Genomic DNA, 25,685 nt, shown 5'->3' with positions numbered 1-25,685 from the left:
ATGAGGGCTGCAGCCCAGGTTCTAAGTCACCACAAAATACGGCCTGCTGTGTCCTACAGGACAGCTCTGATGAACAGTTAGTGTAGGAAACGATGAAACTGAAGAATCGCACAATAATGCTGCTGTTTGTGAAGTTACTTGTGTAATAGGTTGTCATGAAGATGGACGGCGCACACGCAGATAGCTTTGGCTACACACTCCCGGCTCGGAATTAACTGGACGGTAGGAATAGATGGGAAGTTCATTAAATCCCAGTTGTCTCCAGTGCGTTCTCTGTGTGGGATCCTGGCTGCTGGGCAATGAGCATTAATCCTGGCACCTTCCTGGGCATGTAACCCTTGCCATGCCGGTAACAACACGTCTCTGGCTGGGCAGGTTCACCAGAGGAGTCCATAGTGATGAACACTAGTTATAGCAGCAGTGCCAACACCGGGACATTCTTCCACCGAACTAACAAATGTTCCAGTCACTTATATATGGAGCCTAAAGCTTCTCTATCCTGTGCACAAAGGAAATATCCAGCATTTCATTGTCCCTTCTGCTGCCCCAATATACAGTTCCCCGGCTATTCCCATCCACGGCTCACAGCAAAGCTCGACTGCGGCGTTCCGACCAAAAGACACTATATAGCCCATATATACCCCATATATATACATATACCTTCCCTGCCCCTCTACTTCTCTCATCACTATGTATATATCCATCTCCTATCCATACAGCTAGTGAGGAGTCTCAGATCTATCGCAGATGCGGCTCTTCTATTTCTTTCTGAACTGTTTCTTACATATTTATGTCAGTCATATCTATCTAATATTAATTTATCTGTCATCTATTTAGCTCTATCGTTCTTCTATCTACCCATCTGGTTAATAATCTTTTTTTTAGGTACATATCAATCTATCTATCCCTATATCTATCCATCTACCTATCAATCATATATCTATCCCATATCTATCTATTATCTATTTTTATCTATGCCATATCTATAGAGCTATCTCATATATACAGTATCTTCTATTATCTATCTCCTATCTATCCCATATCCATCTATGATCTATCTAACTATGATCTATCTATTATCTATTTTTATCTATCTATCCCATATCTATAGAGCTATCTCATATATATCTTCGATCTATTATCTATCTCCTATCTATCCCATATCTATGATCTATCTATTATCTATTTTTATCTATCTATTCATGCCTATTTCTCTTTCTCATATCTATCTCATATCTATCCATATCTATCTATCTATCCCATATCTATCTATCTATCTCATATCTATCTATCTATCTATCTATCTATCTATCTATCTATCTATCCCATATCTATCTATCTATCTATTTGGCTATCATATCTACCTATTGCCTATTTTATCTCTCCTATCTATCTTATAACTACTTCTCACATATTTATTGATCAGTCATATGTATCTATATTTCTATTTATCTGATATTAACTTATCCCTTCTATTTCTTAAAAAAAAATGTCCTATTAATTTGCACCATCTCTATCTCCTATTAACTATCTTTACATATCTCTGGCTGCTTACATTATCTGTTACTTCTCTACCCATGTTTGTGATATTATGCCTTTCTTTGTCTACTGGTTTCGTTTCTACTTTATATTTCTATCTGTCTATGCATCTAACTAACTTGTATCTATTTTACATCTCATAAGAATGTCATCCCAATAACTATACGTCAATTGATGTAATAATAATAATATTAGATCGCATTTCTTTCCTACCTATGTGCTGTTTATCTCTATAGGTTGATTTGCATGTATGTATCTCTCAGATCTCTCCTCCAGTATCTGTGCCTTCTCTGTCAGCATTCTATGTGACATCACAGTGACTGGTCCCCATTGTGCCCCCTCATCCAGGGCCCCCTGTTTCCCCAGGGCACACTGCAGTGCACAGCTAAACACTCCATTGATAGAGTGCTGTAATCCTTTTCTCATACTTAATTTGCTGGGAATGTTGTACATATCCGACTATTTGACAACATACCCCTATAGGGCCAAGTTTGTATTTATGTTGGCACAATGTCTCCTGCCTGAAAGTCTATAGTAACCCAACACCTGACAACCTCCAGTGCTCTTAGCGTGCGGAGAAAAGGTTTATTCAAGCACATAATGGGATCACAGCAGAAAGCCTTTCATAGAAAGGGGCCATAGTAAACTTCACCACATGAACTCGGTTTCCAGGGCTATTAAGCTGTTAATTGGAAAATAGCAGAGGAAATTTCAAGGTGACTAGAAGGCGTTAGTAGTTATCGCCTGGCAGAGAATAGTGGCACAGCATATGGGCACAGGCTGGTGGCTCTGGGAACCCGGTGCCCAGACACTGGCACCACCAGCCTGCCAATACCACTGTATGCTAACGTCAGTCTGTATCCCCCATGGCCCACAGCTTTAGCTATAGGGTCTGAGCTTCCAATGCAGGACAATACCCTGCGATCAGCCATGCCAGGAGTCTGCAGGGCAGTCTTCCCGACAATTGCTAGTTTATGTCACATATGTCGGGCTGTAATGCCAATGGCAGATCTTTATAGATTAAGCTTATATTTCATTGTTAATTGGTTCCCAGTTTCCTCTGAATGGCTGCCAGGGATTTGCACTGTGCAGGGACAGGATCGCTGCTGCACTGTGGACCTGCGATGTGTACAGTGACATATTGTCTGTGCCCGGGGCGGTACAAGGGGTAATGGCCGGTGACTGATGGGCTGCCCACCCTGCTGCTATTCCTTATGGCGGGGCTGCCCTCTGATCACACCGGGACACTGGCATCCACCACTAGATTGCCCAATCAGCCATTGCCATTACAGCCCGACATCCTTGTAATTCGGCAGGCGCTGCAGCAAGTGGAGGACCCTCAGAGAGTGCCCCCCTACTGATGGTGTGAGGCTGTCAGTATATGCCCTGTGCATGAGAGCCCAACACCATGCCAGTCCTGATGTGAATGTGGGGCAGGAGATGGCATTAGGTGACCTACAGAAAATGTCTACACCTTCTCATCTTAACTATATCTAATACATATATATTAGTGAACCTTACTGGATTTACCTGAGGAGTTAAAAGAAACTATTGAGAGCATATGCTAAGGGGTTAACAGGACCTATTGAGAACATAAGGAATAAACATATCCTATGAAATCAAACCCCCATATAGATACAAATCCGATTAATGTGCCCTTTATATTTTAGCCCAATAGGTCAATTTTATGTGTTTATATGATCTTTTTTCTCACATACAGATGTATATTTCTCCCATATCTATGTACTAGCTTTATATACTAATATATATATATATATATATATATATATATATATATATATATATATATATATATATATCATATCTGTCTACTAACAGTAACCACTATCACATTATATATATATATATATATATATATATATATATATATATAGTAATAAATATGTGCAGATATGTTATGTCCATGTACTGTACTAGCATGCGGTCTCACAGATTATGTAATTCATATCTATTTCATACTCTCATATTTACTTACTTATAGTAAGCTACCACTTATATATACATGTGTGTGTGTATATATATATACATACATATATATATATGCATTTATCTCTATCATAGGCACTAGTTCCCTGCACCTAATACACGGCAGATTCAGCACCATTTCACATACAGTCTACAATGCAGCCTATGGCTTACATATGGCATTGTCCATTTATATATACACATTGTAAAAGATTGCAGCTAAGAGAACAAAATCATTTCATCTGTCTTCTGCAGAACCTGTTACAAATGTGCAGCAGAATATACAGAAATTATACAGAATACACATTACATACAGATATAATTATGTAATTTATTTGTATTATTTTTATATTACAATACTATTTTATAGTAGGCAGCACCAACAGACTAAACTTTATGTTGTTCATTGTGACATACATTTGTCACACATGAAAACAAATGATGTAAGTAATCTGGCCACACGAGGGTCTTATGAGGGGTACATGCCAGTGCCTGTAGTGGGGAATTATTGTGCTCCATAAGTTTTATGAGTAGATACTAGATTTCTCCAGAACATCATGTTGTGATGTGCTTCACTTACTGACAGATGTTCATCATCTGTTGTATGGAAAGATACAAGCATCAAAATCTTCTCTGATTTGTACAAAATGAGAGCATTGTATATAGTTCATGTATCAAATATAATTAAAGGTTTATGGAGAAATAGAAAGTCATAGGCAGGCTGGTGATCTTCAGAGGAAGATTGTAATTGCAAAATGTGCTGATTAGATTTGGCAACAATTAAGCTGCACGCATCATATATTTATGTCATGGCACAGACAGGACATTCTCACTCCATCTTTTTTTTGTTTCAGTGCAAATAACATAAAGATGTACCGGTAATTTTTTTAGTATTTTTCTGAAGAAAACAAAATTAACAGTGATCAAATCATGCTAAAGGGGAACAAAAAACATTCACATTATGCACATCTACTACGGTGTTTTATATTTTGTGTGAATACTGTTAGTACTTTTTTAAAAGTCTAATTTTGTTCCCTTTTTTCAGCACCTAAAGGACAAAGCATCTACTTTTTGGATTTCATAAATTACACGAAAAAAAAAAAAAACCCTATCTGAAATTACAAGAACTGATTAAAAAAGGCACTAGGCTAATCTGTGAAACATATGTAAAAGAATAGATATGTATTATAATATATAAATATTTATACATATCACATTGTATGCTAATTGTTTTATGCTTGCTACTTTTGCATTCTGCCCCATACATAGCCTCATCGTTTCAAGTGTGTTTTTGGAGCGTTTTTTTATTTTAATTTTTTTTTTATCTGGAAGTCAATAGAAAAAAAAATAGTACAAAAAAAAAGCACATGATTTATTCAAACACACACTTGTGCTTATTGTAACGGAGTGCACGTAACATACAGAGCATGACATTTATTAACCCCTTAATGACCACCAATACCACTTAAAACTGACCTACGATATAAGAAAATAGCATCCCCCGACGGGTGACAATCCAGCAGCTATCAGCTGTACGCTATAGCTGGAAACTTGCTGCATCAGTGTTGGCATCGACCCCTTAAATACTGCTGTAAAGAGTGACTACAGCATGTAGATGGTTAACCCCATCGGAATCCTAAGATCATGATTGTGTGGTCCTGATGGTTGCCATGGCAATTCATGGCCAAATAACGGCCTTAGAGTCTACCGGCTATAGTGACCTTTTCAGACGTTAGAAAAGTTTAGGTGGTAAAAATTCCTGTCATGTCACTTTGTATTAACTCCTGAAAAGCACCTGAAAGGGTTAAGAAACTACCTGAAAGCAATTTTGAATACGTTGAGGGGTGCGGTTTTTAAAATGGTATCACTTTTAGGGGATTCCTATATAGAGGACCCCCAAAGTCACTTCAAAACTGAATTGATCCCTAAAAAAATAGCTCTGTAAATTTCCTTGAAAAAACTGAACAATTAATCCTACATTTTTTAAACCTTTTAAAAAATGTTGGCAACCTTCTGATATTTTAGAAATAAACACAAAACATAACCCAAGCTTACAATTATCATAAAGTATAATGTGTCACGAAAAAAAAAGGTCCCAAAATCAATTGGATATTTTGAAGCATTCCAGAGTTATTGCTACAAAAAGTGACAATGGTCAGATTTAAAATTTTTTTGCACGGTCATTAAGGGGTTAAAGAGACCCTGTCACCACTGCAAAGCAATCTATCATAGCCAGTATTTGCATTCTTGATTAACCCTGCTGTTGTCTTCAGTCAAAAACGACCGACCTTGAACTTCAATATTCTTTAAAATATTCAAGATGCGGCTCTGAAACCCGTGGCCGACCGACCCATCCTCATTTAAGTCAATCAACCACAAGTTTCAGAACCGCATCTTGAACACCCCAAAAAATACTAAAGTTCAAAATAGGTCTCCCCAGACCGAAGACAACAGCAGGGTTAAATCATCGCGCTGTTCTTGCCAGAAATGGGTGTTTGGGTTAGTTTCATTTTATTCCACACAACCTACCTTAATTTGATTCTTCAATTCCAGACATTATGCCTCCATCTGTTGTAGAGACATTGGATATACGTCTTTGGATCCCTCAATTGCTTGGTAATATATGGGGGCTGGCAGAGTGTCACCCAAAGATTTGGGTTAGAATGGGAGTTTTTTTCAATGAAATTGTATACAATCCCCAAAAGATACAGCCATTCACCCTCCTGAAGAATGAGTGATACTTAAAAAAGCTGAATGTGAAGTTAATAAGGCTATTGTCAATTTTATTTGTCAGATGGTAGACATTCTGCCTGACAGTTATTCGATGTCAATGGTTAACTTTACTCTACCATCCTAGACTTTGGTGTCAAAAGAGTTAAGCATCTTAATTAAAAAGCGAGGGCACACAAATAAGCAAGAATTAAACCAGCATTGCGTTGGCTATCATTGATATCAGTTTCGTTTCTACACTGTGGGAAGACATGCCTTTGCTCAGCTTGCAGCCCCCATGTAGCCAAGTGATGGGTGGAAGAGGGGGGCTATAGGTCCGAATTGTTAAAACTTCAGACACTATTTCCAAGCTGCCATCAGCAGCAAGGAAAAGAAAAAAAATGACTTTGGCTGAATGTCCCGTATCTCTGCATGAATATATCCTAATAGTCATCAGAATATCAGCCCTCCCTGCCCTATTGTGTGTGGCTTTGTCACAATAGCAACCCTAGAAGGGCACAGCGACTGCAGTAACTGGCTGACAAGTGTGATAAAATGATCTCCCTTAACTAAACTCGTAAAGCACTAGGCAATAAAACTCAATCTTCTGTAAAATCCAATTAAGTCATTATCTGACTGATTGTATCTTTAATTGAAAACAGAAGTGACAGTAAATTTCTGTGATATATCAGGATCAATCGATACCGCTATACGATTCAGCCTCAAGAAGTGATTTATAATGTCAAAGCCATATAGGTAACTCCACATTATTCTCTCTAAAACCACTGGTGGATGAAATTAAGAGTAAGTACATTTAATAAAAAAAACAAGATGGTCAGGTTATTGATTACAACAGATGGGGGCGAAATCAAATAGATGTTTTCAGAGGCACAAAGCGAAAAAAATACAAGTAATTTCTTTTTTTTTTTTTCTATTTAATACAGCTTACCAAGTATACACACAGGTAGATTTAGTCATCAATAACATTTTTTATTTTCTGTGTGGCTGCTACAACAGAGAACAATACATCTGAGCCAGGAGTGTGGAGAAGAGAAGGAACACAACACATTGTAACATTTCTCTACTAGGCCAACCATGAACTCTGTGTGGATTGCACTTAACTATTGAAATGGTTTTGTTTTTGTTTTTTGTTAATAAAAGCATTAGTTGAAAAAATCTACAAAAATGTAAAAATAACTCAAGCACTGCAACGTTAAAGCTAAACTGGAGATATAACGCTCACTGTCAATCTACATATAAAAGGGAATACAAGGTGGACTCTAGACTATAAAGTGTGTACTGCTCTTTGCTTTTCACCACAATTATTTGTTCCCATGTCAGGCAGTATCCAGACATGCAGGACCAGTTCCACTGAGAAAATGTGGCTTTGGTTCGCAGCTACATGAGGACTTTGGGGTATTGCCTTCGCTATAATGATCAGCTATGCATGAATCAGATACAAAAGATATAAAAGATGTGCATCTGACCATGATCTATAACCAGACACAGAGATGTGGCAGGTAATGTTTCTCTTCTGTGAATCTAGCTGCGGACCTACTGATGGAAAGATGTGTGATTGCATCGAATCCATTCATATTAATAGGCCAGCACATAATGCATCATTCTCTAACTTTCACGGGTCCTAAAAAGGGGGACACCCTTTACGATGTCCATATGCCCAATGCTTCCAAATTGTGTGTCCCATGCTGTACTTTACAGCTATTTCAATAGTTAGCGAATTGAAGCCTAAAATATCCCTTCAGGTTGAAGTTTTTCGAGAGTTTTTTTTTTTTAGCTCATCAAAATTGAAAGTAGCTATGGACGTGATTGCCAAGTGGACAACACTGTTTTCCTGACCACTGTCATAAGTGACCTGTAAGGCAGGATAGTCACTCATCTTTATAGGCACATTCTGGTGTAGAAACTGTAGAAACTATTACCCAGAAACTGTCTAAAGTAAAAACTTGCCACAACTTAGGTAACTATAACATTCTACAACAAATCAGTGATAAAGTATGACAAGACTTGTATTTCGAGGCAAAGCAATGCATCAGGTGGATGAAAGCAACTTATGTTAACTGCAGGGAAATGAATCCTGAGCTGGCTTTTGCCTTTTAAATAAAGGAACTTTGGACTTGTTGCTGTAATTGTTGGTTTAACTGTTGCTTGTTCCAGGTGACCTCACTCCCCATCTTCAGTAATAGCTGCCACTGGATATAGAGGGGCTTCAGTGGGAGCTTCGCACTCGGCTGCACCTTTGGTGCCCTCACTGGCGACCGACGAGCTGCTGGACAAGGAAACCAGTCCGGAGTCTTGGCTGCTTGGTGGAGAAAACACTGCAAACAAACAACAAACAGCAGTCATGTGTCTCATGAGGCAAGTAAGAATACATGGTTTACAAACAATGTTATTGCCCTTATTAGATCTTTTATAGACCTTTGCACCTTTCTGTATTTGATATACAGCAAAGTATGTAAAAATGCTAACATTTCCTAGCTGTCTTCTTGGCATTAACTACATCAGGGATGCAGTGTCCCTCCACAGGCAAGGTGATAACTTTGTGAAAGGTCTGACTTTTAGGACCATAGTCATTGTATCTAAAATACACCATCAGAAAGGAGCCAATAATAATTGCCCCATACTAAGAGAAAAATCCCTGTCCAACTCCACATAGGGCATCAGACTAGTTCCCTGGATCAACGTCTCATCACTGAATTTAGTGTCCAAGACCTGGAATATTATATTTTAGCCATTTTGTGGGGATTACATACTTCCTGCTGGGTTAAGCTGGTTACACTTATGGACGATTTTTGGGTTAAATTCTGGAGAAAAAGGTGTTTAGCAGAATGGCCTTTCTCTCATCCTTTTCCACTATTTCTCCCAGATTATTTCTGAGGGGGCCAACACTCATTTTTGAGTCTCTTACTTTTTATGTAGTTGAAAAATATTTTGGGATAATTTTACTTTCTTTGGCAATGAGTCTCTCCGTGTCAATCTCCATCCATCTCATTATAGTACATGGATTGTCTGAATTCAGTTTTTCAGAGATTTAGACAGAAAACCTCATGGAAGAGCTCAGTGTAAGGGCTCGTTCTGATGTCCGTTTTTCATGTGAATTCTATCTGTGTTGTTTTTCATAGTATCGTCTATGGGGATGTTCACACACTTGATTTTTGTGTGGACCAAGCCATTGGCACAAAATTACGAAGCACATCTGATACGGATCCGAATGTTGGATGAGAATCGACAACGCAGGGTGGGATATATAGCATGGCCAATTTATAGTTTGGGTTGCTACAAACACAATCTTCGCAAATATGAATAATTTATTTACAATGCATTACTTTTCTATAATAAAATCTGATTTTCTCCCCCAAAATTAATGTTTTTATGTGTCACAACGTTTTAAAAAGCCATAATATTTTTTTGCTCTTGATGGCCCTTACACATTGCATTCTTGCCCACATTCAGTGGTCCTGCATCTCAAAACCCCGCAAATCAGGTTTCAGGCGTCAACCTGCGCTCTGTAGCACATTATTTTGGGGCGTAGATACCTACAGGAGGCAGACATTCACATATAGTTGACTGTGTCTGGGTGTCTGCCTCCAGGAGGCGTACACTCCCGAAAGTGATGCACAACAGAGTGACGTTCCCTCTGTCAGCACCACTACATTCTATGGCGCATGTGTCCGGGTCCCGTTTTGCAAAGGGTTTGGACATAAGCCCCAATGGGTCCAATGAACATGGGCAAGATCGCAATGTGAAAAGAGCCTGCGAGTTTATTTTTTGTGTGACCAATTGTAGTATTTTTGGCATCAATTTGGGCTTCATAAATCTTTCTTTTATCATTTTTTATAAAAAATTTTTTTAAAGTAAAATTATCATAAAACTGCAATTCTGGGTTTGTCTCTTTTTTATCATGTTTTTAAGGTAGGATTCTTAGCACTCATTTTATAGTTTGGGTTGTTATGGACTTGGCAGTACTACATATGTATAGTTTACTTATAGTTTATTACTTTTAATAAAATCTTATTTAATAAAAAGAAATAGTGTTGCCATAACTTACATAAAAGCTATAATTTTTTTGGGGTGACAGGAATGTAGGAGGACTTGTTTTTTTGCATGAATAACTGTAATTTTAGGGCTTGTGAGTTTTTGGCTGTTTTTTATCATTGTTTTTTAAGTGAAAGTGACATAAAATTTGCAATTCATGTTTTTTGCTTTTTTTAATTTTATGGTGTTCACCGGGAGAACTAAGTGACAAGTTAGGGCTCTTTTCCAATTGCGATAAAAAAACCGGTCCGATTTACGGACCGAAAAAACGGAGGTAAATCATGCGATTGTCATGCGATTTTTTTATCGCAACATCCGTATGACATCTGTATTGCTGTCTGATTTTTACGCACCGATGTCCTTTGAAAAGCCGGCAAATCAGTGCTGTGTACAGTAACATCACACTGACAGATTAGAATAGAAAAGATAGAATATATACACATAGAATAGGTATATATACTAATATATATATATATATATACATACACATATACAAAAGGAACAGCCGGACAGCACCACCGCCAGGAAGAACAAAGTGGGAACCGCTCACCTGTGTCTTGTGGGCCAAGATATCTGATCTTGGGTGCGAGAAAAGTCCATATGAAAGTCTCGGAACGAAGAAAAAAATGGAGCGCACTCACTGATCATCCTGTGCAGGTATCTTTATTTAAACGCTGTGCTGTACATCTTCACGACCGGGGGTGCTATGCAAAGAGTGCGGCAGAGCTGGACGACAGCCGTTTCGCGCCTGGCTGGCGCTTCAACTGGCCGCACTCATTGCATAGCACCCCCGGTCGTGAAGATGTACAGCACAGCGTTTAAATAAAGATACCTGCACAGGATGATCAGCGAGTGCGCTCCATTTTTTTCTTCGTTCCGAGACACTATGTATATATATATATATATATATATATATATATATATATATATATATATATATATATATATATATATATATATATATATATATATGTCTCAGAGACACCTATACAGTCATGGCCAAAAGTATTCACACCCCTGCAATTTTGTCAGATAATACTGATTTTCTTCCTGAAAATGATTGCAATCACAAATTATTTGGTATTATTATCTTCATTTAAATTTGTCTTAAATGAAAAAACACAAAAGAGAATGAAGCAAAAAGCAAAACATTGATCATTTCACACAAGACTCCAAAAATGGGCCAGACAAAAGTATTGGCACCCCCAGCCTAATACTTGGTTGCACAACCTTTAGCCAAAATAACTGCGACCAACCGCTTCCAGTAACCATCAATGAGTTTCTTACAATGCTCTGCTGGAATTTTAGACCATTCTTCTTTGGCAAACTGCTCCAGGTCCCTGATATTTGAAGAGAGCCTTCTCCAAACTGCCATTTTTAGATCTCTCCACAGGTGTTCTATGGGATTCAGGTCTGGATTCATTGCTGGCCACCTTAGAAGTCTCCAGTGCTTTCTCTCAAACCATTTTCTAGCGCTTTTTGAAGTGTGTTTTGGGTCATTGTCCTGCTGGAAGACCCATGACCTCTGAGGGAGACCCAGCTTTCTCACACTGGGCCCTACATTATGCTGCAAAATTTGTTGGTAGTCTTAAGACTTCATAATGCCATGCACATGGTCAACCAGTCCAGTGCCAGAGGCAGCAAAGCAACCCCAAAACATCAGGGAACCTCCGTCATGTTTAACTGTAGGGACCGTGTTCTTTTCTTTGAATGCCTCTTTTTTTCTCCTGTAAACTCTATGTTGATGCCTTTGCCCAAAAAGCTCTACTTTTGTCTCATCTGACCAGAGAACATTCTTCCAAAACGTTTTAGGCTTTTACAGGTAAGTTTGGGCAAACTCCAGCCTGGCTTTTTTATGTCTCGGGGTAAGAAGTGGGGTCTTCCTGGGTCTCCTATCATACAGTCCCTTTTCATTCAGATGCCGACGGATAGTACGGGTTGACACTGTTGTACCCTCGGACTGCAGGGCAGCTTGAACTTGTTTGGATGTTAGTCGAGGTTCTTTATCCAACATCCGCACAATCTTGCGTTGAAATCTCTTGTCAATTTTTCTTTTCCGTCCACATCTAGGGAGGTTAGCCACAGTGCCATGGGCTTTACACTTCTTGATGACACTGTGCACGGTAGAAACAGGAACATTCAGGTCTTTGGAGATGGACTTGTAGCCTTGAGATTGCTCATGCTTCCTCACAATTTGGTTTCTCAAGTCCTCAGACAGTTCTTTGGTCTTCTTTCTTTTCTCCATGCTCAATGTGGTACACACAAGGACACAGGACAGAGGTTGAGTCAACTTTAATCCATGTCAACTGGCTGCAAGTGTGATTTAGTTATTGCCAACACCTGTTAGGTGCCACAGGTAAGTTACAGGTGCTGTTATTTACAAAAATTAGAGAAGCATCACATGATTTTTCGAACAGTGTTCTTTTGTCCACCCCCTTTTTTATGTTTGGTGTGGAATTATATCCAATTTGGCTTTAGGACAATTCTTTGTGTTTTTTTCATTTAAGACAAATTAAATGAAGACAATAATACCAAATAATTTGTGTTTGCAATCATTTTCAGGAAGAATCTGAGTATTATCTGACAGATTTGCAGGGGTGTGAATACTTTTGGCCATGACTGTATATATTTAATGCGGCGCTAGATAGCAGAAAAGCCGGTAATTCAATTGCCGGCTTTTGCTATCTCCTTCACAAACCCAACAGGATATGAAACATGGTTTACATACAGTAAACCATTTCATATCCCTTATTTTATTACATATTCCTGACTAATAATGTAAGAAGTGTCTTTGTGTAAAATTTGGTGGCTCTAGCTGTTAAAATAAAGGGTTAAATCACGGAAAAAATTGGCGTGGGCTCCCACGCAATTTTCTCCGCCAGAGTGATAAAGCCAGTGACTAAGGGCAGATATTAATAGCCTAGAAAGGGACCATAGATATTGGCCCTCCTGGCTAAAAACATCTGCCCCCAGCCACCCCAGAAAAGGCACATCTGTAAGATACGGCTATTCTGGCACTTGGCCACTCTCTTCCCACTCCCCTGTAGCGGTGGGATATGGGGTAATAAAGGGTTAATGCCACCTTGCTATTGTAAGGTGACATCAAGCCAGGTTAATAATGAAGAGACGTCAATAAGACACCTATCCATTATTAATCAAATACTAGTAAATGGTTAATGAAACACACACACATTAGGAAAAAAGTATTTTAATGAAATAAAGACATGTTGTTATAATAGTTTATTATACTCTCAATCCAATTGAAGACCCTTGTCACCTGAAACAAAGTTAAAATAAAAATTCAACAATATCCCATACCTTCCGTCGTTCAGTCTTGTCACACGCTGTAAATCCATCTGAAGGGGTTAAATAATTTTACAGCCAGGAGCCTGTTTGTGTATATACATATACTTTTTTTCATTTAAGTTGTTGTGTGTGTTAATTTGATTTATGTAATAGATGGTTTTGTTTCTCATTCTGTATCTTGTATTAATTATTGTAAGAAGAGACAAAAATTGGCATTCCAAACTTTTTTATAAAGTCAAAACATAATATTTTTTAGCAAAACAATATTGAACTCATATGGCTTTTGTGGCCACAGAAATTTGGCCATACCCTTTTTTCAAATGTTCAATAACAATAAAACAAACACATTATTTTGCAAGTGCAAAATCACATAAAATAGTTTAGAGATTTTGGAACGTTGGTGGAGGTGATGGCGGGAGTCCAGCCTCTCTTTCTTGCTGGCTTTGTTGTCCAAATTGGACTTCACCCTGTGTGGGTGCATAATCTTGGCCATGCTGTATGTTGTGTCCAGGGTCAGATTGTTGAGTGGCAAAGAGACCATATGGAAAATGGAGATGAGACTCCTGGGGATTTTGGAACCCACATGACTCATACCCCTACCCCCCCACAATATGGCCAAATCGGCCAAAGCCAGGTTGGGACCAGCCTTCAACAATGGGTCTGTACAAGTGGCCATATTGGGAAGGTTGGTTATAGGATGCCATTTGGGCCTGCTGTGCCCAAGGTTGGTTTTGGGGGGGAATGGGTTGAGGTGTAGGCACCTGTGGAGGAGGGGGTGTACATGCATCAATGAGGATCTGTATTGATCCTCGCACACTTAGCCTCACCTTATGGGGTAGGGGACGGAGCCATTGGGCCAGACTGCGGGAATATGCCTCCTCACCCTCATCCTGGGCAGCCCTGGACAGGTAATTGAGAACCCCCGTGTCAACATGCCTCCTGGTATCAGAGGCAGGGATCTTTCGCCTTCGTCGCTAACGGCGGGATATGACAGCAGGCTGGGGGGAGGACTCCAGAGGAACTGTAGGGCTGCTGCTGTTGCCAAGTTCATCAAGGCTGCCGGGTGTAGCTGCTGGTCCAGGTCCTGTTGCAGCTACTGGTGGTGGTTCAGGTGGAGCTTGGGTGATGCAGCTGGAAGACTGAAAAGATGGGCCAGCTACCTCTTCACATTCCCCGGCAGGATCAATAATGGCCTCAGAATCCAACTTTGTCTCCCTCTCAGTGAGGCTGGACTGAGTTCTATTAGGAAATTAAAAATTTTGACATATGACCCTAAAAAGCTTATGTGTAATGTGGTGTGATGTATGTACTTATGGTCTGAGATCCATAATCGGAGCCAGAAATGCCAGGCGGTCAAAATAAATGTATTTCCACTTGGTCGGTGCTGCATCACCACTCCTGGCCCACTGCTGAAGTTCCTGCCTGTATTGGTCGTGAATGCTGCGCCAGCATCTCATAACATCTTCCACTGCAATGACAGATAAGAATGTATAAGGACATTGCGCACATTGGATCCACAAGTTTATTGAGATTTTAGATAGTCATGTGGCCTAGTAAGGTATAATTTCTAAACATAATCTTTATTATTATTAATAGGATAAAAAACAACATAATAGGATTTATGGGGATAGTGTGAAAACGTCTTATTTAGTGCAGTTAATATTATTTTTAAAACATGAGTTAACTTACTTATTTGTTGCTGTCCCTCACATGGACGATCTGCAAAATCTGCAAAAAGTAGCCCACATATTCTTCTCCATGCCGCCTTTTCTGGCCCAGTCTGAGTAATGTGCATCCCTCTGGTCCCAAATTTCAGGCATTTCTTGGACTAGAACGATAAGCATCTCTACATTTATGTATGTAGACATGCTGCAGGACTCCGTGGAGGCATTCTTCCGGGATGTCTGGAGCGTTTTTTGTGCTAATTAGCATGTCTAAGCTTCCTAATAATGGCTTGGCCCATTTCCTGTCACCTGGAAAAGTCTTGCTTATTTCTCGCAAGTCACACGCATGGTCCGTGTGTAATCCGTATTTTTCTTGTACCCATAGACTTTCATTGGCATATTTTTGGAGGAATAAGCTGACAATCGCAGCATGCTGCGATTTTCTCAGCCCGTAAATTACGGCCGAGAAATATACGGCTGATGGAAGCTGCCCCATAGAGAAACATTGGTCCGAATGCAATGTGTTGCTTTTGCACCTCTCACTCGTCCGCATTTCTCTCTAGTGTGACCCCGACCTTATAGAAACATGCCACCACTTCTGCATTTATCACCACTCCTGGTTTTGGCTTACAGATACAGAGGTAAAATACTGACCAAATACTGAACACTTTAACATAGCCTTAAAGTAAGAGTCTGAAATGACAGCTGCAACCCTCACTTTAAGGACATGTTCACACATTCAGTATTTGGTCAGTATTTTACCTCAGTATTTGTAAGCCAAAACCAAGAGTGGGTGAAAAATGCAGAAGTGGTGACTTGTTTCTATTATACTTTTGCTCTGATTGTTCCACTCCTGGTTTTGGCTTACAGATACGGATGTAAAATACTGACCAAATACTGATAGTGTGAACGTGGCCTTACTGCTGATATCTGGGATGGGTCACAATTACAGAATCTCAGCTTCAAAATGAGCCTTGGATCACTGTTGAAGCTGTAATCCAAGCTGAGATGTGGCCATAAGTCCTGACTAGTGAGTTAAAACTCTGAAAGGACCTAAGAGATTTGAGATGTCTTTGGCAGGGAAAGCATTAAAGGGAATCTGTCACCCCAAAATTGGCCTATAAGCTAAGGCCACCGGCATCAGGGGCTTATCTACAGCATTCTGTAATTCTGTAGATAAGCCCCCGATTTATCCTGAAAGATAAGAAAAACAAGTTATATTATATACTCACCTGCGGTCCCGCTGTGGTCTGGTCCAATGGATGTCGCGGTCCGTGTCCAGCGCTTCCTATCTTCATTCGATGACGTCTTCTTCCTGACTTCTTGCCGCGGCTCCTGCGCAGGCGTACTTTGTCTGCCTTGTTGAGGGCATAGGAAAGTACTGCAGTGCGCAGGCGCTGGGCCTCTCTGACCTTTCCTGGCGCCTGCGCACTGCAGTACTCTGCTCTGCCCTCAACAGGGCAGACAAAGTACGCCTGCGCAGGAGCCGCGGCAAGAAGACAAGAAAAGGACATCATCGTATGAAGATGGGAGATGCCGGACCCGGACCGCGTTGCCCATCGCACCGGACCGCAGCGAGACAGCCCCTGGGTGAGAATAATATAACCTGTTTTTCTTATCTTTCTGGATACATCGGGGGCTTATCTACAGCATTACAGAATGCTGTAGATAAGCCCCTGATGGCGGTGGCATTAATTTATAGGCCATTTTTGGGGTGACAGATTCCCTTTAAGATACATATGGCTTTATTTACAAAACCACTAAACACAAATTGCTTACCTGTTTCTTGAGCAATCTGGTTTCTCGGTCCTTGAAAAGTTCCTGTAACAGAGAGTAGAGGTATTATAGTGAAAAAAAAAACTGCTACACATTCATTTCTCTGCAAGTGAAAAGTAGCAGTATTTGTAAGCCAAAACCAGGAATGGAACAAACAGAGGGGAAAGCTATAATAGAAACACGTCACCAAGTCTGTATTTTTGACCCACTCCTGGTGTTGGCTAACAAATACTGATGTTAAAGGGAACCTGTCACCCCGTTTTTTCAGATTGAGATTAAAATACTGTTAAATAGGGCCTGCGCTGTGCGTTACAATAGTGTATGTAGTGTACCCCGATTCCCCACCTATGCTGCGAAATACATTACCAAAGTCGCCGTTTTCGCCTGTCAATCAGGCTGGTCAGGTCAGGTGGGCGTGGTGACATCGCTGTTTCTTCCCCAGCTTTCCGTTGGTGGCGTAGTGGTGTGCGCATGTCCAAGTGCCGAATCCACTGCGCGCAGGTGAAGAAAAAGTGCGCGATCTGCGCTATTACCCTTGTCATCGGTGGGGGCGGCCATCTTCCTGAGGCCGCGCGTGCGCAGATGGAGTGCTCTGCTGCACGGGGCTTCAGGAAAATGGCCGCGGGATGCCGCGCGTGCGCAGATGGAGATGGCGGCGGCCATTTCCCAAAGCCGAGTTTGCATCTCGGCTTCAGGAAAATGGCCGCCGCGATCTCCATCTGCGCACGCAAAATTCCTGTGATAGCTGCTCGTAGGCTTGCCAGAGGCAAATCAGAACCCCCGCTTGCCTGCAAAAGACATTCAGAAAGTCTTAGCAGATTCTGGAGTTGTGGTACATTATACTACTGTTCAGAGACGTCTGCACAAATATGGCCTTCATGGAAGTCATCAGAAGAAACCCTCTCCTGTGTCCTCATCATAAGGGCTCATACTTACATGCGAGAAACTTGGATGAGTCTCGCACATCAATATTCAGCACTACACCTGGCACTGAGGAGCGGAGCGTGCGGCTGCATGTATTGCTACACGGCCGCACGCTCTGATACGAGTGCCGGGTGTAGTGTGGGGTATTGACGTGCAAGACTCATCCGAGTTTCTCGCATGTGAGAATGCACCCTAAAATTCAGCATCAGAAGTATGCGAAAGAACATCTAAACAAGCTTGATGTATTTTGGAAACAAGTCATAAGGATCGATGAGCAGGGCCGTATTTGCCACTAGGCACTTGAGGGCACGTGCCTAGGGCGGGGCAATGTGAGGGGGCGGCACCTGAGCAAGTTTAACCCCTTCCCGACCCATGACGCCACGTAGGCGTCATGAAAGTCGGTGCCAATCCGACCCATGACGCCTATGCGGCGTCATGGAAAGATCGCGTCCCTGCAGGCCGGGTGAAAGGGTTAACTCCCATTTCACCCGATCTGCAGGGACAGGGGGAGTGGTAGTTTAGCCCAGGGGGGGTGGCTTCACCCCCTCGTGGCTACGATCGCTCTGATTGGCTGTTGAAAGTGAAACTGCCAATCAGAGCGATTTGTAATATTTCACCCATTATAACGGGTGAAATATTACAATCCAGCCATGGCCGATGCTGAAATATCATCGGCCATGGCTGGAAATACTAGTGTGCCCCCACCCCACCCCTCCGATCGCCCCCCCACCCCCCCCGATCTGGCCGGTACACTGCTCCGGCTCCCCTCCGTCCTGTGCTCCGCTCCCCCCCGTGCTCGTGTCCGCTCCCCCCGTGCTCCAATCACCCCCCCGTGCTCCAATCACCCCCCCTGCATTCCGATCCACCCCCCCCCGTGCTCCGTTCCACCCCCCGGTGCTCCGTTCAGCCCCCCCGTGCTCCGTTCCACGCCCCCCGCGCTCCGTTCCACCCCTCCCGCGCTCCGATTCCCCCCCCCGTGCTCCGATCCCCCCCCCCGTGCTCCGATCCCTCCCCCCGTGGTCCCCCCCCACCCTATCATACTTACCGATCCAGCCGTGGTCCCGTCCGTCTTCTCCCGGGCGCCGCCATCTTCCAAAATGGCGGGCGCATGCGCAGTGCGCCCGCCGAATCTGCCGGCCGGCAGATTCGTTCCAAAGTGCATTTTGATCACTGAGATATTATATCTCAGTGATCAAAATAAAAAAAATAATAAATGACCCCCCCCCTTTGTCACCCCCATAGGTAGGGACAATAAAAAAATAAAGAAATTTTTTTTTTTCCACTAATGTTAGAATAGGGTTAGGGGTAGGGTTAGGGTTAGGGGTAGGGTTAGGGGTAGGGTTAGGGGTAGGGTTAGGGGTAGGGTTAGGGTTAGGAATGTGCACACGTATTCTGGTCCTCTGCGGATTTTTCCGCTGCGGATTTGATAAATCCGCAGTGCTAAACCGCTGCGGATTTATGGCGGATTTACCACGTTTTTATGCGCATTTCACTGCGGTTTTACAATTGCGATTTTCTATTGGAGCAGTTGTAAAACCGCTGCGGAATCCGCACAAAGAAGTGACATGCTGCGGAATGTAAACCGCTGCGTTTCCGTGCAGTTTTTCCGCAGCATGTGTACAGCGATTTTTGTTTCCCATAGGTTTACATTGAACTGTACACTCATAGGAAACTGCTGCGGATCCGCAGCGTTTTCCGCAGCGTGTGCACATACCTTTAGAATTAGGCTATGTGCACACGGTGCGGATTTGGCTGCGGATTCGCAGCAGTGTTCCATCAGGTTTACAGTACCATGTAAACATATGAAAAACCAAATCCGCTGTGCCCATGGTGCGGAAAATACCGCGCGGGAACGCTGCGTTGTATTTTCCGCAGCATGTCAATTCTTTGTGCGGATTCCGCAGCGTTTTACACCTGTTCCTCAATAGGAATCCGCAGGTGAAATCCGCACAAAAAACACTGGAAATCCGCGGAAAATCCGCAGGTAAAACACAGTGCCTTTTACTCGCAGATTTTTCAAAAATGGTGCGGAAATATCTCACACGAATCCGCAACGTGGGCACATAGCCTTAGGGTTGGGTTGGAATTAGGGTTGTGGTTAGGGTTAGGGGTGTGTTGGGGTTAGTGTTGTGGTTAGGGGTGTGTTGGGGTTAGGGTTGTGATTAGGATTATGGCTACAGTTGGGATTAGGGTTAGGGGTGTGTTGGGGTTAGTGTTGGAGTTAGAATTGAGGGGTTACCACTGTTTAGGCACATCAGGGGTCTCCAAACGCAACATGGCGCCACCATTGATTCCAGCCAATCTCGTATTCAAAAAGTCAAATGGTGCTCCCTCACTTCCGAGCCCTGACGTGTGCCCAAACAGTGGTTTACCCCCACATATGGGGTACCAGCATACTCAGGACAAACTGCGCAACAATTACTGGGGTCCAATTTCTCCTGTTACCCTTGTGAATCTAAAAAAATGCTTGCTAAAACATAATTTTTGAGGAAAGAAAAATGATTTTTTATTTTCACGGCTCTGCGTTGTAAACGTCTGTGAAGCACTTGGGGGTTCAAAGTGCTCACCACATATCTAGATAAGTTCCTTGGGGGGTCTAGTTTCTAAAATGGGGTCACTTGTGGGGGGTTTCTACTGTTTAGGCACACCAGGCGCTCTGCAAACGCAACGTGACACCCGCAGACCATTCCATCAAAGTCTGCATTTCAAAAGTCACTACTTCCCTTCTGAGCCCCGACGTGTGCCCAAACAGTGGTTTACCCCCACATATGGGGTATCAGCGTACTCAGGAGAAACTGGACAACAACTTTTGGGGTCCAATTTCTCCTGTAACCCTTGGGAAAATAAAAAATTCTGGGCTAAATAATTATTTTTGAGGAAAGAAAACGTATTTATTATTTTCACGGCTCTGCATTATAAACTTCTATGAAGCACTTGGGGGTTCAAAGTGCTCACCACACATCTAGATAAGTTCCTTTCAGGGTCTAGTTTCCAAAATGGGGTCACTTGTGGGGGGTTTCTACTGTTTAGGCACATCAGGGGCTCTGCAAACGCAACGTGACGCCCGCAGAGCATTCCATCAAAGTCTGCATTTCAAAACGTCACTACTTCAATTCCAAGCCCCGGCATGTGCCCAAACAGTAGTTTACCCCCACATATGGGGTATCACCGTACTCAGGAGAAACTGGACAACAAATATTGGGGTCAAATTTCTCCTGTTACCCTTGGGAAAATTAAAAAATTCTGGGCTAAATAATTATTTTTGAGGAAAGAAAACGTATTTATTATTTTCACGGCTCTGCATTATAAACTTCTATGAAGCACTTGGGGGTTCAAAGTGCTCACCACACATCTAGATAAGTTCCTTTGGGGGTCTAGTTTCCAAAATGGGGTCACTTGTGGGGGGTTTCTACTGTTTAGTCACATCAGGGGCTCTGCAAATGGAACATGATGCCAGCAGAACATTCCATCAAAGTCTGCATTCCAAAACGTCACTACTTCCCTTTCGAGCCCCAACGTGTGCCCAAACAGTAGTTCCTCCCCACATATGGGGTATCAGCGTACTCAGGAGAAACTGGACAACAACTTTTGGGGTCAAATTTCTCCTGTTACCCTTGGGAAAATAAAAAATTGCAGGCTAAAAGATCATTTTTGAGAAAATAATTTTTTTTTTTATTTTCATGGCTCTGCGTTATAAACTTCTGTGAAGCACTTGGGGGTTCAAAGTCCTCACTACACATCTAGATTAGTTCCTTTGGGGGTCTAGTTTCTAAAATGGTGTCATTTCTGGGGGATCTCCAATGTTTAGGCACACAGGGGCTCTCCAAACGTGACATGGTGTCCGCTAATGATTGGAGCTAATTTTCCATTTAAAAAGCCAAATGGCGTGCCATCCCTTCCGAGCCCTGCCGTGCGCCCAAACAGTGGTTTACCCCCACATATGGGGTATCAGCGTACTCAGGACAAACTGGACAACAATATTTGGGGTCCAATTTCTCCTATTATCCTTGGCAAAATAGGAAATTCCAGGCTAAAAAATCATTTTTGAGGAAAGAAAAATTATTTTTTATTTTCATGGCTCTGCGTTATAAACTTCTGTGAAGCACCTGGGGGTTTAAAGTGCTCAATATGCATCTAGATAAGTTCCTTGGGGGGTCTAGTTTCCAAAATGGGGTCACTTGTGCGGGAGCTCCAATGTTTAGGCACACAGGGGCTCTCCAAACGCGACATGGTGTCCGCTAACAATTGGAGCTAATTTTCCATTCAAAAAGTCAAATGGCGCTCCTTCCCTTCCGAGCCTTACCATGTGCCCAAACAGTGGTTTACCTCCACATGTGAGGTATTGGTGTACTCAGGAGAAATTGCCCAACACATTTTAGGATCCATTTTATCCTGTTGCCCATGTGAAAATGAAAAAATTGAGGCTAAAAGAATTTTTTTGTGAAAAAAAAGTACTTTTTCATTTTTACGGATCAATTTGTGAAGCACCTGGGGGTTCAAAGTGCTCACTATGCATCTAGATAAGTTCCTTGGGGCGTCTAGTTTCCAAAATGGGGTCACTTGTGGGGGAGCTCCAATTTTTAGGCACACGGGGGCTCTCCAAACGTGACATGGTGTCCGCTAAAGAGTGGAGCCAATTTTTGATTCAAAAAGTCAAATGGCGCTCCTTCCCTTCCAAGCCCTGCCGTGCGCCAAAACAGTGGTTTACCCCCACATATGAGGTATCAGCGTACTCAGGACAAATTGGACAACAACGTTCGTGGTTCAGTTTCTCCTTTTACCATTGGGAAAATAAAAAAATTGTTGCTAAAAGATAATTTTTGTGACTAAAAAGTTAAATGTTCATTTTTTCCTTCCATGTTGCTTCTGCTGCTGTGAAGCACCTGAAGGGTTAATAAACTTCTTGAATGTGGTTTTGAGTACCTTGAGGGGTGCAGTTTTTAGAATGGTGTCACTTTTGGGTATTTTCAGCCATATAGACCCCTCAAACTGACTTCAAATGTGAGGTGGTCCCTAAAAAAAATGGTTTTGTAAATTTCGTTGTAAAAATGACAAATCGTGGTCGAATTTTAACCCTTATAACTTCCTAACAAAAAAAAATTTTGTTTCCAAAATTGTGCTGATGTAAAGTAAACATGTGGGAAATGTTATTTATTAACTATTTTGTGTCACATATCTCTCTGGTTTAACAGAATAAAAATTCAAAATGTGAAAATTGCGAAATTTTCAAAATTTTCGCCAAATTTCCGTGTTTATCACAAATAAATGCAGAATTTATTGACCTAAATTTACCACTAACATGAAGCCCAATATGTCACGAAAAAACAATCTCAGAACCGCTAGGATCCGTTGAAGCGTTCCTGAGTTATTACCTCATAAAGGGACACTGGTCAGAATTGCAAAAAACGGCAAGGTCTTTAAGGTCAAAATAGGCTGGGTCTTGAAGGGGTTAAAAAAAAATAAATTTTTTTTTCTTCCTTAAGGTTTGGGGGGTCACCCCGCCCACCCACCTACCTCAGCCACGGCTGCTGCGGGGGGGAGGGGGTCTCGGGCGCAGGGCCGCCCGCTATCCGGGCATTACTTGTTAGTGTGCATCTGGCGTCCAGAAATGGGTGCTGTACCTTTAAGCAGCAGGCAGGCCCAAGTGCATCATGGTCCTGACGCCGGTCACGTGACATGCTGCGCGCTCTTCTGAATGTAGGAGCACTGGAGCAGACTGCAGAGCTGAGCAGCATGCCATGTTTGTGGGAGAAGATACCGAAGTCGGCGGTGAGCAGGGAGAGGAGGCGGGCAGTGTGAGAGGAATCAGCAGAGAGGAGTGAGGTGAGAGAGGAGACGGGAGTCTGCTGATGTGTGTGAGGACAGGGGAGGCTGCTAAGGGGAGAATATGAGAGGCTGGAGAGGAGATGAGAGGGGAGGCTGCTAAGGGGAGAGGAGAGGCTGGTGAGGGGAGGCTGCTAAGGGGAGGATATGAGAGGCTGGTGAGGAAAGGAGATGGGAGGCTGGTGAGGAGAGTAGATGGGAGGCTGCTGAGGAGATGGGAGGCTGGTGAGGAGATGGGAGGCTGCTGAGGAGATGAGGGGGGATGCTGAGAGGGGAGGCTGCTGAGGAGAGGGGAGGCTGCTGAGAGGAGAGGGGAGGCTGGTGAGGAGAGGGGAGGCTGGTGAGGAGAGGGGAGGCTGGTGAGGAGAGGGGAGGCTTTTGAGGAGAGGAAAGGCTGCTGGTGAGGAGAGGCTGATGAGGAGAAGAGAGGCTGGTGAGAGGGAAGGCTGGTGAGGAGAGAGGGGAGGCTGGTGAGGAGATGAGAGGCTGGTGAGGAGATGAGAGGGGAGGCTGCTAAGGGGAGAGGAGAGGCTGCTAAGGGGAGAGGAGAGGCTGGTGAGGGGAGGTTGCTAAGGGGAGAGGAGAGGCTGGTGAGGGGAGGCTGCTAAGGGGAGAGGAGAGGCTGGTGAGGGGAGGCTGCTAAGGGGAGAGGAGAGGCTGGTGAGGGGAGGCTGCTAAGGGGAGAGGAGAGGCTGGTGATGGGAGGCTGCTAAGGGGAGAGGAGAGGCTGGTGAGGGGAGGCTGCTAAGGGGAGGATATGAGAGGCTGGAGAGGAGATGAGAGGGGATGCTGCTAAGGGGAGAGGAGAGGCTGCTGAGGAGAGGAGATGAGAGGCTGGAGAGGGGAGGCTGCTAAGGGGAGAGGAGAGGCTGGAGAGGGGAGGCTGCTAAGGGGAGGGGAGAGGCTGGAGAGGGGAGGCTGCTGAGGGGAGAGGCTGGTGAGGGGAGGCTGCTAAGGGGAGATGAGAGGCTGGAGAGGGGAGGCTGCTAAGGGGAGAGGGGAGGCTGCTAAGGGAAGGGGCGAGGCTGGTGAGGGGAGGCTGCTAAGTGGAGGATATGAGTGGCTGCTGAGGAGAGGAGATGAGAGACTGGAGAGGAGAGGCTGGAGAGGGGAGGATGCTAAGGGGAGAGGAGAGGCTGGAGAGGGGAGGCTGCTAAAGGGAGGGGAGAGGCTGGTAAGGGAAGGATATGAGTGGCTGCTGAGGAGAGTAGATGAGAGGCTGGAGAGGGGAGCCTGCTAAGGGGAGAGGAGAGGCTGGTGAGGGGAGGCTGCTAAGGGGAGGATATGAGTGGCTGCTGAGGAGAGGAGATGAGAGGCTGGAGAGGGGAGGCTGCTAAGGGGAGAGGAGAGGCTGGTGAGGGGAGGCTGCTAAGGGGGAGGATATGAGTGGCTGCTGAGGAGAGGAGATGAGAGGCTGGAGAGGGGAGGCTGCTAAGGGGAGAGGAGAGGCTGGTGAGGGGAGGCTGCTAAGGGGAGGATATGAGAGGCTGCAGAGGAGATGAGAGGGGAGGCTGCTAAGGGGAGAGGAGAGGCTGGTGAGGGGAGGCTGCTAAGGGGAGGATATGAGAGGCTGGAGAGGAGATGAGAGGGGAGGCTGCTAAGGGGAGAGGAGAGGCTGGTGAGGGGAGGCTGCTAAGGGGAGGATATGGGAAGCTGCTAAGGGGAGAGGGGAGGCTGCTAAGGGGGAGGATATGAGAGGCTGGAGAGGAGATGAGAGGGGAGGCTGCTTAGGGGAGAGGAGAGGCTGGTGAGGGGAGGCTGCTAAGGGGAGAGGAGAGGCTGGTGAGGGGAGGCTGCTAAGGGGAGGATATGAGAGGCTGGAGAGGAGATGAGAGGGGAGGCTGCTAAGGGGAGAGGAGAGGCTGGTGAGGGGAGGCTGCTAAGGGGAGGATATGAGAGGCTGGT

At 43.5% G+C, this 25,685-nt stretch overlaps 1 protein-coding gene across 1 annotated transcript in view; it reads right to left on the bottom strand.

The window, feature by feature from the left end:
- Positions 1-7,171: 7,171 nt before the first annotated feature.
- The window catches only part of DMRT1 (doublesex and mab-3 related transcription factor 1), a 354,547-nt gene continuing 336,033 nt past the window's right edge, over positions 7,172-25,685 (bottom strand). Inside the window, exons 5-6 of the mRNA XM_069763937.1 lie at positions 17,037-17,078; positions 7,172-8,570 (exon numbers count right to left, since the gene is read on the bottom strand). Coding sequence (XP_069620038.1) covers positions 8,416-8,570; positions 17,037-17,078 — 197 coding nt within the window. The 3' untranslated portion in view covers positions 7,172-8,415. The remainder of the gene's footprint in view (positions 8,571-17,036; positions 17,079-25,685) is intronic.

The sequence above is a fragment of the Ranitomeya imitator genome, chromosome 1, assembly GCF_032444005.1.
Source record: "Ranitomeya imitator isolate aRanImi1 chromosome 1, aRanImi1.pri, whole genome shotgun sequence".
NCBI lineage: Eukaryota > Metazoa > Chordata > Amphibia > Anura > Dendrobatidae > Ranitomeya > Ranitomeya imitator.
This window is presented reverse-complemented; position numbering and strand designations above follow the sequence as displayed.